The 18,811-nt window shown below is 36.1% G+C and overlaps 1 protein-coding gene across 2 annotated transcripts in view; it reads left to right on the top strand.

Annotated features, from left to right (window-relative positions):
- Nucleotides 1-18,811, top strand: part of ELL2 (elongation factor for RNA polymerase II 2) — a 75,834-nt gene that overhangs the window by 24,766 nt on the left and 32,257 nt on the right. For both annotated transcript variants that reach the window (XM_063085822.1, XM_063085823.1), the window contains exon 3: nucleotides 18,632-18,753. In XM_063085822.1, the coding sequence (XP_062941892.1) occupies nucleotides 18,632-18,753 (122 nt within the window). The remainder of the gene's footprint in view (nucleotides 1-18,631; nucleotides 18,754-18,811) is intronic.

Below are 18,811 nucleotides of genomic sequence, written 5' to 3'. Positions count from 1 at the left end.
TTGTGTGTGTGTGTGTGTGAATAACACACACAGTTTTTAATCTCATTTTAGCCAGGGGTATGGGCTGCCCCTAGAAACTCTGGAAACTCATATTATTTTATTATTTATAATTTTATGATAATATCATCCAAATTTAATCATAGTTTGAAGCTATTGTAAATTGACCAAATTTTCTATTTTATGTTGATACTTATCTCTCACCTCCTTTTCCTTCTGGATAAGAGCTATCTGCAAGGTTTCCTAAATAAGCTGAGCAGTGAGCTAAATTCACCATCTTGTCTTTATACCGTGGCTGTGTACCTATAGGCACCAGTGACACAGAGGACCCCGCCCAGTCTCTGCCCTCAAAGAGCTCAGAATGGTAAAGGGTGGGAGGGTGACTTTGATGTATATTTGTGATGCCTGAGGAAACTAACTTAAAGTATTCACTGACCACAGCATTCCAAAGGCTCCAGCATGGGCTCCAGCAAGACAAGCCCCCCAAAACATGAGTACAAACAGGGATGCCCATCTTGCTCTGTTCTTCACCAGACTGCATCACTTTGGAAAGCAGCCACTGGAACTATGACTGAAATCTGAGCTGTCACAAATACCACAAATTGTATTCTCAGCAGTGATTTAAGCTTACTATCTTCATTTGGCAAACATTTATGAATACACATTTTGTGCCAGGCACCATGGTAGACACTGTGTAGACAAAGGTAAATATGACCTGGAAAGGCCAGCTCTTATTCCTAACTGTCATTGTCTATCAATAAAATTTGCCACTGATGGCTTTTCCTTTTTTGTTTCCCATTGAAAACTGAAACTTGTGAAATTGAGTCATCTGCATTGCAGACAATGTCACTTTAATAACACTCATTTAAGCTTGGAAAATAATAATCTTTTACCATTCTGTGATACCTTGTGGTTCTTATAGATAAAACATCTCTTAAATTTGAACCATGATCATTATTTAAATATCTATAGACCTCTTACTGTGTGCAGGACACTATCCTAGGCACACAAGATGAGCTTTGAAGAGCTTTATTTTTCAAAAAAGTCAAAATTTAAAGCAGGGAAGAAAAAAAAAAAAGCAACTTAGCAGAACATGTCCAAGCCCCAGATCTTAGTTCAAACAACACTTAATACAACAACAAAAAATACTATGTCATTGATTCCAATGTGTGTTGTTTTTTCTTTTTGAACTTAGAATACATCTCACTATCCAGTGACTTCTTGCTACTTGTGTCATAGTGTGTCAGTATTTTATATAATGTAGTGGTTCATAAAATCAGGAATTGTTTCAGTTTCTGGCATCTTAGATTCAGTGAATTCCAGCAGTACAGTGGAAGTATTTAGAGAGTTCCTGTTTGCTGCAGTAAGATTTTACCTAAATAAAATAATTTTAAAAAATTTTTTTCCTGACTCTACACTTGACTAATTTACTGATTATTATTAGCTCAATATATTAGGTAAACTAGAGAATTTACAGAAAAGGTATATTGTTATAGCCATTCTTGAATTGCGATTTATACTGGAAGAGACAAGAGTATGAAATAAAAATATTTGTATTTGATCCAAAAATGTTTACTTATAAAAATAATTTGTTTTGCAGACAAATTTAGAAGAAAAGAATTTTACTGACTTAAGGACTTAAAAAGCCCACAAATATGCTTTGAGACTATTGAATTTACTTTATCAGCCTAAGAACTTTCAAATCCCTCTAAAGTCTTATAATTTGTACTATATTTAGCATAAAATGCACAATTATCTATTATCCATTATTTTTCTATAGCTTCCAATTATCTTTCAATAATTTTAGCTAAAATTTATTGAATATTATATGCTAAGAACCCTATACTAAGCACTTTACATATATTTTCTCATTTAATCCTCAGCGATACCATGAAGCAGATGCTCCCATTTTGCTGATGTATAAATTATGGCTCTGAAAATATTAGTCAGTGAAGCTCACACAGTGAGTGAGTGAAGGAGCCTATACTCAAATCTAGGTGTCTGATTCCGGAGCCTGTTCTCATCACTTTACTGGTCCACTTCCCTGTGACAAATGTTCAGTGAACATTTTCACTCATCCTCACATTCATGTAGACACTTGTTGAGCTCCTCCCCAACTAGCAAGGGGAAAGGGATAGTCAGGAAGGCCTCAGGGAGGAAGTAATATTTGAGCTGAGCTTTGAAGGATTACCAGGAGTTAGCTGATTGGAGAAGGGGAAAATGCTTTTTGGCTTATGGTGCAGCCTGAGCAAAGTGGCAGTGTTTGCACTGAGGAGTTAGAATTTCACCTTGGATGTCAGTGCTTCTTATCTATAAAATCTCCTGGAGGTCTATGATGAGATCTGGGAATCTGGACTTTAAAAATTTTCCCCAGGTTTTCTTATGATAGTTAGATTCACTATCATAAGAATGAGAAGAATATACATACGTATAGGTATGTATACATTCTCGCAGGAGAAGTTTCTTGACTTTCATCAATTTCTGAGTAAGACCTCTGACCTCTCTAATGGGAGAAAACTGCTTTAGTAGATGAATGGCTTTCGAGCACATTTACAAATAAATAATTCACAGTAAAAAAAAAACAGTTTACATTGTGACCCTTTAAACATGTAGGTGTGCTTATTCACACAGCTGAAATAAAGTCCCACGAACAATATTTACCCTTACTCCATCAATGTACTGTATTTTCTATTCTATTCCCTTTCATTTAAAAAGTACCCTGGTCACAATCCACTAAATTAATGTCTTGACCTTCCAGTGGGTCACAACCTATAGCTTAGAAAAACTACAGATTATCATCTGTTTAAAAAATTTTAGCCAGGGAGTCATGTGGTCAGGTTTGTATTTTAACATGCTTTTTCAGTAGCTGTCTTAGTCATTCCATATGTATATGAGAAGGGTGGAGAGGGAAGAGTCAGGGATGGCTGTGTATTCATTACTTAAGCATTTGGTTGGATGGTGAGGCCATTATTCAAGATTTGAAATAAATGAAAGAGCCTGTTGAGGAAGGAGACATTGGGTGTGTTTGGTTAGGGACATGCTGTACATCAGATGTTCCGATAACACTCCAAACTTCATTCTTAATCAAGATGGAGCTATCCAGGAGGCATTAGCATTGGGGATTTGGAACCAAAAGGATTTTCAAGAAGCCACTCCAAAGGACATTTTACTGGGTTTAATTATACCTGGAAGTCTAGTAGTGAGAAGAAAGAAAAGGTGGACTTTCAGATGGAATTCTGGTGTGAAGCTAAAGAGTTATTTTTCTTAGCCAAGAATACTAGTTTAATTACCAACATAGGGAGAATTTGAAGCTCTGTTTGCCAAATTTCGTTCACACTAATTAAGAACAATGGCAGGCTAATAGAAATGAACTGTGGTTTTATTCATTCAGTGGGAGAGTATACAATAGCGAAAAGCAGTGACTTATAGCTGTATACGACACGACTGCAAAAACTCTTAAGTGGGCCGAAGACTACATATGATTTGACACCATTGTTATAAAGTTTAATAACAGGCAAAATCTAACAATATGTTGTGTGATAAAATTGTTAAAAACCAAAAAAAGGAATGATAATATTGAAAATTAGAATAGTCGTTACCTCTGGTAGGAAAAGGCAGGCAGAGGGAAAAGGAGAGGAGCAGTTGAGTAGACATGTTATTTCTAATGTTCTAGTTCTTGAGTGGTAAGTTTACAGGTGTTCATTATATCCTCAAGCTTTATAACTATCAAGCTGTATTTATTTTGTTAAAACAAATATTACACAAATAAAAGTCCTCATTGTTAACTTTAGGTAAAATTTGTCATCTTCATGGGTTAAATGAGAAAAACCAGAACATACTTCAATAGATGCCAAAAAGGCATTTTTATCTATATTTCCTAGTTCTATAAACATAGAAGAAATTTTTGGAGATGCCAAGTTTAAATATGACAAGAATCTAGGAGAAAAGCTGAATATTAAAGTTTAAAAAACAGGTTGACAAGGAGAATAGAGAAGGCAGGTCTTGAGAAGTTATCTATAGCCAGACACCAGACTATCTTACTAGTCAAATACTTAAAAGTTGCTTTGTCATCTATCAGTGGAGAAAGAACGTTTTCCCCGTCTGTGATCTCTCTCCCCAGTGGAAAGAAGGTACAGGCAGAGTTGCTAGTGTTATCAAGGGTGTGAGAGGAGAGGCCATTTACTTTCCTGAATTAACACTTGACATTTTGGAGCAATGATATTGTGAAATGTCCTGGGAAAAAGTTCAATCTGGAAGGTACTGATTAGGGGAATGAAAAGTAGCAATGGGTTGCATTTAAAAAGGTGAAGTTCTTAGTGGGGCTTAGGGTAATAAAATTTAGAATGCAATAGAGAACTGATTAAGGAGAACAAAATTGGGCCCACACCAGTAGAAGGTTGGTACCTAAGCAGTCATAGGAAACATGCAGTCTTTTATAATACTTAAAAAGCTTAGAGTACTTAATAATCACTCAATAAATTATGTTAGGGCTATCTTATTTTAGAGTGAGAATATAAGGCATAGCCATCTTTATGAATGTAGTAATGCTGTACTAATTAATACTAAGAAGTTCTTTCTTATGACTAATCTGAATGCTTTTTAGTTTTCTCTTAATCTAGTTGTGTTGGTAATCCATTAATGTCACTCTTCACGAATTAGGAACGAAGATATTTGAGAGTATTCCACTTACACTGAACAGTAAGATGATGCTAACTTATTTCCACAGCTATTTGAATGTTCTGTATTTGGCTGTTAAGGAAAACTTTCTGCAAGGGATGCTTGGTGTTTTTTGTTTTGTTTTGTTTTTTAAGGAGGATAGTGTTCTTAAAGAACTTAAAAATATGATAATTATAAGTCAGGATTAATTTTGGATGAAGTCTTATATTTCACAACTTCTGATTCTGTAAAAAATATATCTGACTTCTTTCAAAAATATGTAAGGTAATTCAGTCATGAAGAGCAAGTGTCATAGTGCTAACCTAAAACCTGGTTATTATTTTTTACACAGCCTTTATTATTTCTCTGATTGAAAAACAAAGTGAATGAACATTTTAGAATTGTATAAAGTACATACAAGATTAAAGATGAATAAAAAAAAGTGTCCCTAATAGTGAAAACCAGTTAGTTTTGATGGATTTCTTCTAGTGTTTTTTTTCATGCTCACACATTTTAAAATTTGCAGTTGGCAGTATTTATTGCTTTTTTATATTCTGCTTCAACATTTAGCATATATCATGAGCATTTTCCTATTTCATTAAATAATAAAAGTTACTTGTAATAATAGCTGCTTAACATTTCATTTTATGGATATACTACCATTTATGTAGCCATTCTCCTATTGCTTACATAGTTTCTATTATAACAGTACAGTAGCATGAACATCCTTGGACATAAATATTTAATTCCATCTCTGATTATTTCTTCAGGATAGATTCCTAGATGAAGAATTTACTAGGTCAGAAAGTATGAACACTTTTAAAGTTTTCAATAAGTACAGGCAGATTGCCCACCCACCTCCACCCCCAGAAAGCTGTTGCTGCTTTGTACTTGAACAGCTGTTTGAAAGTGCCTATCCCAAGGTGTTTCCCCTGGCCAATATTGAATACATGTTTTTTGAACTTCAAAATTAATCATTTGATAATGTTTAAAAACTGACAGTGTGATTTGCTTGATAATATCTGGCATGGGTAAAATATTGCAATGTTTTAAGATACAAAGTAGCATCCAATGTTTTACTGTTTCCATCTGATATTGCTAGGAGAGGTTTTGCATTTTTTATTTCTTTATATTCATGTTTCTCCCAGTATGGTGGAGAGTTTTTATTTTAGTAGTTTATAGACTGTCTTTGAAATAATTACTTTATTCTCTAACTTTTAAAATAATTACACTGTTCATGTAACTTTTTACATATTTTGCTATTTTGACATTTCTCTACCATTGTTTATGGTCCTAATAGTTTAGTACTTTTGAATTTCCACTCTCATCTTTAGATGCCTATCATCTTTAAAAGAACATTACAAACTTCTCATGAAACCTAGTGATACATGTCTCTTTTTCATGGGGCAGTGCACTGAGTTATTGGCAAGGAGATAAAATGTTTTACTATCTCATATAGTTTCCTTCTTCTAGAAGGGAACCTGTGGTATGCGGTTCTACCTCCCACTAGAGTTAAAACTGTCTAGAAGATAATCGGGCAAAAGTTTTATGATATGAATTAACCAAATACAGTAATTTCCTTAACGATTCGTATGTAAATCTTTGCCCTTTCTTTGTTGATTTGTCTTTTTCTCTATGCAAAGGCATAGGTTTGATGGCTTTGCCAATAGTCCAACCATACCATCCTTAGAAATCTTTTCAGTCCTATATTTTTTATAATCATAAATCAATTTATCGAAGACTTGACACACCCTTTTATTTACATCAGACTGCCAAGTCTCTTAGAAATCAGAACTGTAGTTTCTAAGTTAACTTTTGATATAATGTGCATATCAATAGCCTTATATGTGCAAAACCAGAGTAGTTTTACATCTTTTATAGGCTTGAAAATAAGAAATTAACAAGTGAATTTCACTTATGAAGACTCAGTAAAATAAATTTTATGGGATGGACCCTACCTCAAGAAGATATTTATAGAGTAGATGTTTGGAAAGAGATGTATAGAAATTAAAATACTATAGGCTTTATTTAATTTTAATTCTACCTGTAGCTTTGAGACAAGGAAAAAACCCACAAATTTAAAAATATTGTTTGCATTTGTGAAGATTGAATGCTTTAAAATCACGAAGTTGTGGTTCCCAAGAGAACCCTTAATTCTATTTTCTTTGTTTCTTTGTTTGCTGTAGCTAGTTATCTGGGGCTCTCTGGGGCTCTAAAGGCAGCATTTTTTTTTTTTTTTTTTTTTTTTTATGGATAGGGCACTTGGGAAGCAGTGTTTGCTACCCTTCTAGAATAGCAGCAGGCATCTGTAATTTTTCAGCCTTCCACAGACATCTGTTGTGGCTGATTCATTCTTTTTTGGTTTGGTTTTTGGTTTTTGTTTGTTTGTTTTTGGTGGCTGGCTGGTATCCAAATCCTTGACCTTGATATTATAAGGCAATTCTCTAACCAACTGAATTAACTGACCAGCCGGCCAGCCACTGATTCGTTCTTGCATCTTATCTCTCTGTATTTTGAGTTTGGGACACTTAGAAACATTGCTAGTTGTTTGTCTGTTTTCCCAGATAGCTTCTTTGGCTTCCATTTACCCTAACTCTTAAGCTTTGACCTAAAAGGCTTGTAGCCCCTTCCATTTGTAAATACTGAGGACACAGAATAATATAGGCAACTTTTGATAATCTACAGGGTACTTATTATTAACCATTTGAAAGTTACTTTAAAAATCAAACAAAAGAACAAAAATCAAGCTAAAGAAGGCATGTGTGTACTTGAATCAAACAGGTGGAAATCAGAGTGGGAGCGCCCCAGTATTGTCTTTGTGTCATCATAGCAAACATTTTTTGTCACATACTATGTGCCACGCATTGTGCCAAGTACCTTAGATAGGTTTTCTCTAAACTTCACAACAGTCACGTGAGGTGGGTAATATCATTATCTCCATTTTACTGATGAGGAAACTGAGGATTACTGAAGTTAAATTATTTGCCTAAGGTAACACAGATGGTAGTTTCTGCAGCCAGAGTTGGAAACTGGGCAGTTTGCTCCAGAGCCCATGAACTAGCACACTAGATGTGGTTTGTTGGGCTGCTCCTTTTTCATCTCGTGTAAGAGAAGTTCTCACTTTTTTCTTCTCAAACCATTGAAAGAAACCAACTTAGAACTGGAAATACAAAGAGATCCAATACTAAAGAAAGCATTTTCAAAAGGAGAGAACAAGATATTAGGACACCATTTACTGTCTTTGGTATCCTTCAAATAGTTGGCAGTAATTCCCATTAAAAAATGGCACATAAATGTGCATGTTTTTATATGCACTCTTTTGTAATTTTCATTTAAGATGTGACTATAATTTAATTAATTAAGCAATATCTCCTGAATACTGTATGTCTTGTTGTGGTTTCTCCTTCCTTAGCGTAGTCTGTGGCTTTGCGCATTTGGTTCCCAGGGGATTCTGTGATATATCACAATGGCTGCCTCCATAGTCCCAGTCCCTCATCATCCCTTTCTTCAATCAGAGCGGCTTTGACTTATTTGTAATACACGGTGGGTTTCCCTATCAGATTTATTTTGAAGAAAGCATTCTGTAGCTTTTTTTTAAAGGGGGGCATTGAAAGCAATTGATATTGGAAAACAGAATGTGAAGAGCCAAGTATACTTTCAAATCAATTTGAAAGTATTCTTCAGACTTAACTATTGTTTATTTTATTGAGCTTACAAGTTTTAATGGTGACATTGATTGGGCTGGGATAAAACCATGTGTTTTGCAAAATCTAGGGCCCGGGCCACTTTTCTAAACTTCTGTTAATCTTGAGGACTTATATTTGTCAAGTACCAGTCTCTCCTCTAGATCTACACAACTGCTGCTGACTGCCAGGCACAAATTCTAGGCTCACCCACATTTGCCAGTAGTTAACTCCTGGCGTCATACAAAAAAAACTTTCCTCAAGACTAGGGAAGCAAAGAGGAGAGAAGATTGGTAATGAATTAGAAGTTGCCGTTCATATTTAAGATTTGTTTTCCTTGTAGAATTCAGGTTTGGGCTTTGTTTCCAAGAAACAACCCATTTTTTAAACAAAATCCTGCGTCCTACTTGACTTTAGTAAGTGAATTACTAAATTTAGAATTATTTAATGTGGTCTTTAAGTCCTTTAAAATGCAAAGTCCTTTAAAATGCAAAGTGGTTTTAAAGAGATTGGGTTATATTTTCATATGGGATTTTGTGAGGTCAGAGTATTCTGTGAGTATTTTATTAAAGACGACGATACTTTTTTTAAAAAGACCATGTATTATAAATTTAAGTCCCACAAACCCAGGAAGCCACTTTGCCTAGGTTTTGGGGCTAAACATAGCACAAGAGAGGTCAGAAACATTCTCATCCTGACATTTGTACCACACAGAAAGCAGCTGTGGGCTTTTTTTTTTTTTTTTTTTTTTTTCCCTCCCCTCCTTTTATTTTATTGTTTATTTTTGTCTGCTCTGGGGAGCCCTGCTTTTCCACAGACTCTTATGTGATCTATTTCCAATGAGTTTATAATTTTTTATTATCCCTGGCATAAAGCACCTCCTGAGTGAATTTAATCTGTTTCTAACTTTCTTCAGGTAAAGCTAACACACATTTATTAGGTATCAACTATGTTCCAAATACATATGAAAGTGAGTAAGACTATTGTACTTGCCTGCAAAGAACCCACAGTCTGATGGGAGAGAAAGACACATAAACAAGCACTTCGCATACAGTGTAGTGAAGGCAGCAGCAGAGGTGAGCTCCTAGAGGTGAAGGGACTGTGGGGACCTAGGAAAGGGGCTTCTAAGCCCACCTCTCTGGGGAAGCAGAGGCTCCCTGAGGGAAGGACTCCTGAGCTGAGACTTAAAGGATAAGTTAGCACTAGGTAAGACAAGAAGTGGGTGCACAGAGCAGTGTGTTCTGGCATTCAGTGGCACAATATTGCTGCTGGAACATAAAATAGAAGTCAGAGAGTGAGGTCCAGTTAATGTGGTTTAAGAGCAAGAGTGCTGGTCTATTGGGAAGGAACCTTATTTGTCCTATTAGGGAGCTTAGGGCTGGCTGCATAGCTCAGTTGGTTGGAGCGTGGTGTTGTAATACCAAGGTCGAGGGTTCAGATCCCTGTACTGGCCAGCCACCAAAAATAAAAATAACTAAGGAGCTTAGACCTTCTTCTAATAAGTGATAGGGAACCATGAAAAAATAAATGATGCTTGGGACTGACATGGTCAGATTAGCATTTTATGAGAAAAGTTTTGATAAAAAGTGAATGATTAGAGGATGGTAGCTAAATGATTAGAGGATGAGATCAAAAAGGGAGCAAAGTGGAGGCCAAAAGACAGGTTTTCTAACCTAGAGGTGGTGTAAGCCAAAGCAGAGGATGGAGATGAGAACATACATTTAGGAAATAATTTTGGAGGCAAAAGCAATAGGACTTAATGACTATTTGGATGTAGAGGGGTATGGAGTGGTGTGAGAGAGAGAAGAGTCAAGGTTGACTCCTCGGGATGCCAGTAACCTCAGGAACTAAATGAGTGGTATTTATTAACAAGGAGATAGATAATGTGATGAGATGATAATGTAGTTCATTTCTACATCAGCGTTGATTCTATGGAGTATATTTAAATTTTGGAAGGGACTGGTTAATAAAATAAAAATAAAATGCAGCTTTATGATAAGAGTTGCTGAACTCAATGGGAGATTTTAGCTTTTGTCACCAAAAAACTTGTAGCTTAGCCCAGCCATGAATACATTTTGAACAAACTACTTAGATTCTCTTGATGGCTCTCTCACATTACTTCCAAAAGCCACTTTGGCATTTGGCTCAATTTTGCATTCATTTTTAAACACAAGTTTTCTGTTCTTTCATGCTCCATACTCTGTATACCTTTTCCCTGATACGGTATCTCTAGTATCTGCTATTTGCATCTTTCCCCTGCCAATAACTGTCGTAACCCCTCCCCCACCCCTTCTTTTTCCTGGAAATACCCAGCTACCAACCAACTTATGCCCAGCCACCTGGTTTCTTTAAATAATTTTTAGCTATGAAGCTACATAATGACTCATAACAAAACTCACTTTGAAGCCCCATTTTAGCCAACGAAACCAATATTGGTGAATTGTATTTAAAAATAAGAAGCGCACTTAGCTAGTTAATAGATTCAATTACATTAAGGTGTTCATCATCACTAAGATATATATATGTATGTATGTATATACGTATATGTTTATATGTATGTACACACACACACTCTAACAATTCCATTCTTCCAGGCAAAACACAATGGGGTCATCTGTGATTTCTTGAATCACATTCAATATGTCTAGGAACTGTGCTGCCTCTGTCTTCAAAATAAACCTTAGCAGTGCCTGTCACAGTACAGCTCAGTTAATATTTGTGGAATAAATTAATTAAATGAATGAATCAGTTAATTAAAGTCGCCTTACCAGACATACCTACATTTAGAAGGCTGGTTTCATATTAATAGAGAAACCATATTAAGAGAGCCAAAGATTACTCAACACAGTTTGTTGTGGGTTTTTTTGTTTGTTTGTTTTTTGTCTTTTGGCAGCTGGCCAGTACCGGGACCCAAACCTGTGACCTTGGTGTTATAAGGCTGCACTCTACCCAACTTAGCTAACCGGCCAGCCCACAAGACAGTTTTTTAAGTTTCAGTCATATAGCTTGGGTGTATTTGATTTTTAAAAAATAGTGCTTTACTTCCATAGATGTTATCGCTTACTTGTAATTTCCATTAAAATTAGTTTCGAGATGTTGCCATCAATGTTGTTTCCTCCAAAATGGTCATAAATTTAAAAGAATACATTAGGGATGAGAATGCAATTCTAAGGAATTATTTTTTCGGTAAGACTGTATCCTACAGAATTAACCGAAATAGGAAAACTCAATATTGGGCTTCTCTTCTCTTTAATCCAGAACTATTTAAGAAATTCTAATACTGGATCTAGTGAAACCATATGAAGAATAATACTAGGGAAAGCTATTCTACTCTCCTTTTTTTCTTCCTTAATATACATCTTGCTAAAGAGGAAGGACTCAAGGAAATAAATGGACTTATTTTGTCTTGAATTATTTATGTTAATTGCTACATGACCTGAACTTTTTGGATAACTGCCAATATTTCTCTTTGTGCTAGATAAATTTGGCATTTCATACCACTCTCCTCAGTAAAGTATCTATCATGGAAATATCAGATGTTTCTAGTATGTGTTGTATCCTCTCCACCCATTGCCCTTCCCTGTCAGTAGGAATATGTAGCTCTTACTGATTTTTCTAATACTTAACTTTTTGTATTGCCAATGAGGGAAACCTTTCCCTTCCTACTCCTCCATCCCCCAGCCTTTGTTGGCACATCTGGGCTGATCTGAGAAGCTTTTTTTTCCTTCTCTAAGCCCATAATGTTGAGTTCAAAGTCATAACTGTAGCTCTAGTTTGAAAAAATAGGACTTATAGCTTTCAGGTTGAGGTTTCTATTTTCTGTTCTGATTCTGTATTATTTATTCTTACACTAAACTGTAGAACCTGAATAGTACATGCAAATACATTTTTCAAGCTAAACTGTATTTTCTAGATTGTTTAAAAAAAAAATCACAGAATCATCAAGAGTATGGAAAGAATTTAAGAACAGCACAGAATTCTAATGCTTAACTGCAGCAAGTTTTATACTAAGCTAAGATAAAGTCTATATATGTGTATATATATATAGTTATAAATATACATTACTGTATGTGTGTATATATGTGTATGTGTACACATAGTCAAATAATATTAAGAGGACAGGCTGGCCTCCTGAGATACTGGAGGGATGAAGGATGTGGGATCTGAGGTCATACATATTGGGAAACTACTGTTTAGTATGAAAGGACCTATAGCAAAGAAAGTCACTTCTTTTAACCTGACATTTTCCAAATTTACTTGAGGATAGAACTCCCTTTTCACATAAGGAAACTTTTTGGCATGCTTTGGAAATGCTGGTGGAAAGAAAGCAGACACTTCAGTTCTAGTCCTGGCTCAGGCATTAACCAACATTTTCATTCATTCAATAAATATATATTGATGACTACTTCACACCACACGCTATTTGAGGTGCTGTCAGTGTGTTCAGGGAACACAACAGACAAAAGCCTCTGTCCTTGCAGAGCTTATATTCCAATAGAGTAGAAAAACCATAAACATAATATGTAAGTATTACAAGGTAATGAGTGTTTTTAGACAACTGTGGAGCACCGTAAGGGAGCTGGCAGCACAGGAATTGCAATTTTAAATATGGCCATAACCTTAAGCAAGTCACTGAGCCATAAAATGAAGAAATTAAACTAGATGATCTTGGCCCTCCCAGCCCTGTGGTTCTGCTTTACCAGGGGTTGTCACATCAAACCATGGTGCTACTTGTTCATAAGAATCTCATTAGCAGAAAAGGTTAGATATTAATGCTCATAAAATTACTGTCAAAGAAGAGCTCTGTTAGTTTAAATCATTTGTAACATCCCCACAAAAGAACAAAGCATTTAAATAAGCGTAAAAAAACCTTACTGGTCTTATTTTTAATCTAGTGTTTTAGTTTTAATCCAATATTGAGTAGAAATTAAGGGGGGGAAACCACTGCAGTAAAGGTGTCAAGGGCCTTTAAGCAGATGTTAGTGCACACAGCTGAGAGAGTTGCAGCAATGTGCACATTGCGCTTCTGCCCTAGATTCTTGTGTAAATAGAAGGACCGTGACTTGATGTTGAAATGACCTTTTAGACAGTATTCCATTGCCACATGCCTGAGCTTGTGTGCCAGAATAATTAGAAGCTTTGACTTATGCATCTTGGTATACAGTGTTTACGTTAATTATAAATGTCTGAAAGTTTCCTGAAACTTTTTCTTTGTAGCTTTTTATCAAAGACAGACTGGAGTTTGGGAGAAGGTTTGTGGATTGTGGTCCTAAGCCTTTGATTTTCAGTCTCTCATTTTTGGAATGAAAATTAAAATCTACTTTTCAGTTGCCCAGACAGGCTGGTATATTTTTATATCCTTCATCTTGAATAAGAAACTCTTTGGAATCAGTCTTTTAATACTTTTTAAATAATATTTCATTCTTAAGCCATTTAGATAAAAATTTCACATAGATCATGAATCCTTAAATGTAAAGATATTCCCACTGACCTGTAGGAAAATCTTAAATATTATTATTAAAATTGAGAAGTTCCTATCTCACAAAGGGATGTTCTTCCAAGATTGTTTCTAAATCACACCTTGGATCTTTCTCATGGTGCTTAGCCCAGTCGTCAAAAGCTGACCCTAGGCTCACCAGTAGCAGTGCATTTTCACCTCCCCCTCCCTATATTCCGTAAATCCAAAGGCTAGCTCTTAAGAAAATGCATTGCAACCATTTTGGAAGAAAGTACTATCTAGACAAGCTGTGAAACAGTCTCCTATGTGTGAGAGAGAGGAGTGATGCATATCCACAAGTTCCTTTGAAATTCTAGCTCTCTGAAGTGGTTCTAGATTAGCTACAGCCTTCAACAGTCCCATAGGCTCTGGCCCATCCTGTGGTCCCTATAGTTTAGTTCTGAAGCCCCCCTCTCTTTCACCTGCTCTAATGTCATGCACAACCTGCTCTTTCCAGTAAGTCTCCTGCTTTCCTGCCCATGAGCCAGACTGTATACTTGTTTCATTCTTAAGAGTATACTTGGATATTGATACAAATCAACTTTATCTAATTTGTACCATTTTCAGGAAATTAAATATACTAAATCTATAGACCGTTTAATTTCAGCTTTTGAAATTTTAAAGATATGTAAATTGCCTGGTGATATCTCAATCTTAAAAAGCCTGGCGTTGCCATTGCTCTGAAAACCACTTAGAAAAGGCGATGTCATATTGGCCTGGGCTCCATGTTCTCTCATTCCCTCACTTCCAACCTCCACCTCAACTACACAGTCAGAAAAAATACCATGATAGACACCAAGATTCACCCTTGGATCCCAGAGTGAACACGATTTGTCCTGCTGCCTGCCCCTGCACTCGTCTGCACACTGCTCACATACACACACCGACAGAGTGTTATAAGTGGGTAGGAGAGATTGTTGACAAGTCCTGCTATTCCATACCTTTCTTCCACAGAATTGAGGACAGAGATGGTTTGTCACTGATAGTTAGAAACCTGAGAATCTTATTGGGGTGTGTATTATATGTAAGAATAAGGAGAAATGGTAGGGAGTAAAAAGCATTCTCCAGATAAGAATTACTCAGTATTTTTTTTAAGCTGAAAACATACTAGTTTTTTCTAATTGTTGTTGCCAATGAAGTTTTTAGAACTTCGTAGAACAGAATTCTCAGAGACTATCACTCTACAAAAATTCACTTTCTTTATCCTCAAATGATCTTTTCTCGTTTTGAGTGTGTTGTAAGTTATTATCTCTTCAAGACCTCCTTTTTTAAAAAATTGGTATCCAGAGTAGGTGCTCAAAAAAAGTTTTTTTAATGTAATGTTCATTAAGCCATTTGTTGGCTTTGTGATACTTAGGAGAGGTTGCAGAAATTAATTTACATTTAGAACTTATCTTCACATTCACTCTATATCTACATATTCTTTAAATATGGCTTATGTGCACTTACCTTACTTGCTTTTCAATTTCTTCTGATTGAAAGTTATATAACTGGAATAAGTGTTTCAAGTAAGTTAAAATGGCATCTTTCATTTGCAATAAAATGGGTACTTTTACTTCTTTAAAGACACCATGTTTTCCTCTTCTTCATTGATTTTCAAAAGTCAGTGAAGTCAGAATTCTGACTTCTCTTCTAAAGGACTGGCCTACCTCTATGTCTAATCAAAAATTTCTCAACCTTGGCCCTACTGACATTTCAGACTGGGTAGTTCTTTGTTGTGGGTAGTTCTCCCACTAGCTGCCAATAGCACCCTTTCAGACCAATTGTCCCCTGGGGGACAAAATCGCCCCTTGTTGAGAATCTCTTTTCTAATCTATGTGTATGTAACACAAGCTTCAAAACAGTTCAGTGGGTACATAGCATGGTTTATATATGCTTTTTTAAAAAACTGTTTCTTTTTCATCTGATTCTTTCCTATTCTGGTCATGCTCATATTTTTTAAATGATTGTACCTTTTTTTCCTATTCAAGAGACTTTTAAAGAATGAGAATATGAAAGTCTTCTGTGTCTACCATCAGGTCAGACACTAATGCTTTGAGGGGCATACACAGTAATTAATTCATACAAGATATTTTTGTTATTGAACTCAAACAGGACTCTATTGCATGTATGTATGTTTTAAAAAATGAAATGAGGCTGATTAGCTCAGTTAGAGCATGGTGTTGATAACATCAAGGGTTCTATCCCTGTACAGCCAGCCACCAAAAAAAAAAAAAAGAAACAAAAAAAATGTATAGAAAGATAATATTTTCACTTTCAAAAATATAAATGTTACGTAAGAAGTTTAGGATTGGGCAGTTTGGAGGATAAGAAAGGAAAAATCTACATTTAAGTAAAGTGAAGGTTTGTTATCAGCTTTCCTGTAACACTCTGTTTAGTAGACATCTGAGCTAAAGGACTCAAGTAATGAAGTTAAAAGTTTTCAATAAAAGAATATTGCATATTTGCAGAAGTTGGTACAAACTCTAGTCCCTTGAAAAATAGAAAATAACCTATATGATTCTATTGTTTACGCATGCAATTTATAATCTCCCAAACAGGATGATTTTCCATACTCTAATGGGTAAAGTGCTGCTGTATTCCTGAACCTGAGTGGCACAGGAAGGAAAACCTTAGGCCTAAATTGAAGCCAGAGCCTGACATGGAGATGAGACCTCAACCACTATGAAAATCTCCCCAGCTAGGTTCTGCAGATCTAGATGGAGGGTTGCGGGGAGGATGGATGGAAGTTAAGTGAGTCATGGCTCGGAGGGAATTTCACTGAAGTGTCCACATCTTTCTTACCTATCCACCTCTGCTCCTAGGCCATAGGAAGGTTTAGGCTATAGAGCACATCCCTTCTCTGTCAGCAAAACCCTATTGTCAGAAAAACGAAAGCAGATATCAGTGAGTGCTGTTGCACCAGCACACAGATGGACTTTATGTCCTCTTGTGTCTGATGCAAGCATTCCTTTGGCTTCTGCTCCCCCTCTGCTACAAGATTAAGAAGTCACCAATGTGTGGGGGCTGACTAGGTGTTGAGTTTGCACACCCAATAAGACAGCCTGATGAGTACCTACAGAGTAAATTAAGACTTGTTCACAAAGTTACAGCATTTTAGAACTGGGGAAAATTGATGGAATTAAAGAGTAACTAGTTGTAGGGCCCCCAGAAGTTATTATTAATGTGAGTACAATAGATAATAAATATAGGAACTTCTTACTCTAGAAATTCTGTCTGATTTAAAATAGGGAGTCAAAGACAGTTTAAATTCATTGATGATGGAGGCTTTATGGAATAATATCTAATATTCAGTATCTTTGAAACTTGACCTTTCAAGCTCTTCTGAATCTCCTTTGAAAAGATGTTTTTCTTTGACTTATTTCTTCTCTTTGTTCATTTATTCCTTCAACAAATATTCATTACATGTCTACTATGTGCCAGACACTGTAAATTGTTTCCCTCCTATGTTTCTTTACTATTTTTTCTAGGGGTTTGGGGGGGGGGGGTTGGAATTGGTTCTAATTATTTCCTATAGTTTAAGGCTTAGGTAAGAAGTCTTTTAGATTTAGCAGGTCAGAGAATGAAGAGCACAGCAAAGGCAGGGATCATACATGCTTGTACTCACTAGCACATTTATGAGTGTTACACACACACACACACACACACACACACACACACACACACACACACACACACACACACACACACACACACACACACACGGCAGCCAATTAGCTCTGGGTCTTAATCTTCCAATAATAGAAAGGGCAGATTTGGGGGAGAAGAAAGAGGATTATAAAACAATTTCTGCCTCCCTACTTCTCTACTAAATTACTGAGACTGTGGGTTTGGGGGCTGGAGGGTAGGAAGTCATATTTTACATTCTTGCCAACAAATCCTTTTTTAAATTATCACCTGATATCATGGCAGCCCCTGCAGATGTAAGAGGCTGGGACAGGTGGAACAGTTGAAAGTCAATGAAAAGACTCCAGTTTGTTCACATGCATTTATTGAGCTCCTGCCATGTGCCAGGAAATATGCCTGATGCAGAGCCTCGGTCATCTGGAACAACCCTGTCCCTTCGCTCATAGGGCTTCCCATCTAGTAGGGAGAACAGACCTTGAGCAAGAACACAGAAAACACATCTCCTTTTGCACAGTGTTGCCTGGGGGTCAGTATTTGAGTGGCCTGAACAATCATCTTTGTAGGCTGCTGACCCTGTCCTATAAACATGGAGATGAACAAGGGAATCATAGCAGAAGGAGAAACACCCAGCTGCATTTTGCCTGTGAATGTAATTAAGGCATTAACCTATGCTGCTAGTTATTCTTCTTCAAAAATACCACTCAAAGAAGCAAGAATTAAAATGAAATGTGTTTTTATTAAGAGAGCAAAAGATTGGGATATGGACTGTATCTCAGAGACCATTTAAATATTTAGAAGCTATTCAGCAAGGGATCCTGTCATCCAAAGACAAAACTTGTGTAGTTCAAAGGAGGAAGAACTTTTTAGCAAATTCACTAACAACGCTTCCATGTGAACTGTAATCATTTGTTAGTTTGAAATGGAGAGGGTTCCTCTTATAAACTAATTATTGAGCGGAAGTGATTACTGACACTCAAGCATAGAAAATGGAAATAAGAATGTGATAAGTTATAGGCATGCTTGCCAGATTCCTTGAATTATTTGGCCATTTAAATGCTATAAAAATGTATACAAAGAGGGTGTGTAAACGACTGTCACTTGAAAAACCACTAAGATCTTCTGTAGCAAATTTATAACTTGAGGTATTTCTTTTTCTTTCCCCTCTTTATAGCTTGTCAAAATTCCCAAAAATGATCCCCTCAATGAAGTGCATAACTTTAACTTCTATTTGTCAAATGTGGGCAAAGACAACCCTCAGGGCAGCTTTGACTGCATTCAGCAAACATTTTCCAGGTAAGTACTTTTCAAGGTATGCTGAAGAGAAAATAATTTTTATTTAAGAGGGCTTTAA

The sequence above is a fragment of the Cynocephalus volans genome, chromosome 2 (genome assembly GCF_027409185.1).
Source record: "Cynocephalus volans isolate mCynVol1 chromosome 2, mCynVol1.pri, whole genome shotgun sequence".
Classification (NCBI taxonomy): Eukaryota; Metazoa; Chordata; class Mammalia; order Dermoptera; family Cynocephalidae; genus Cynocephalus; species Cynocephalus volans.
This window is presented reverse-complemented; position numbering and strand designations above follow the sequence as displayed.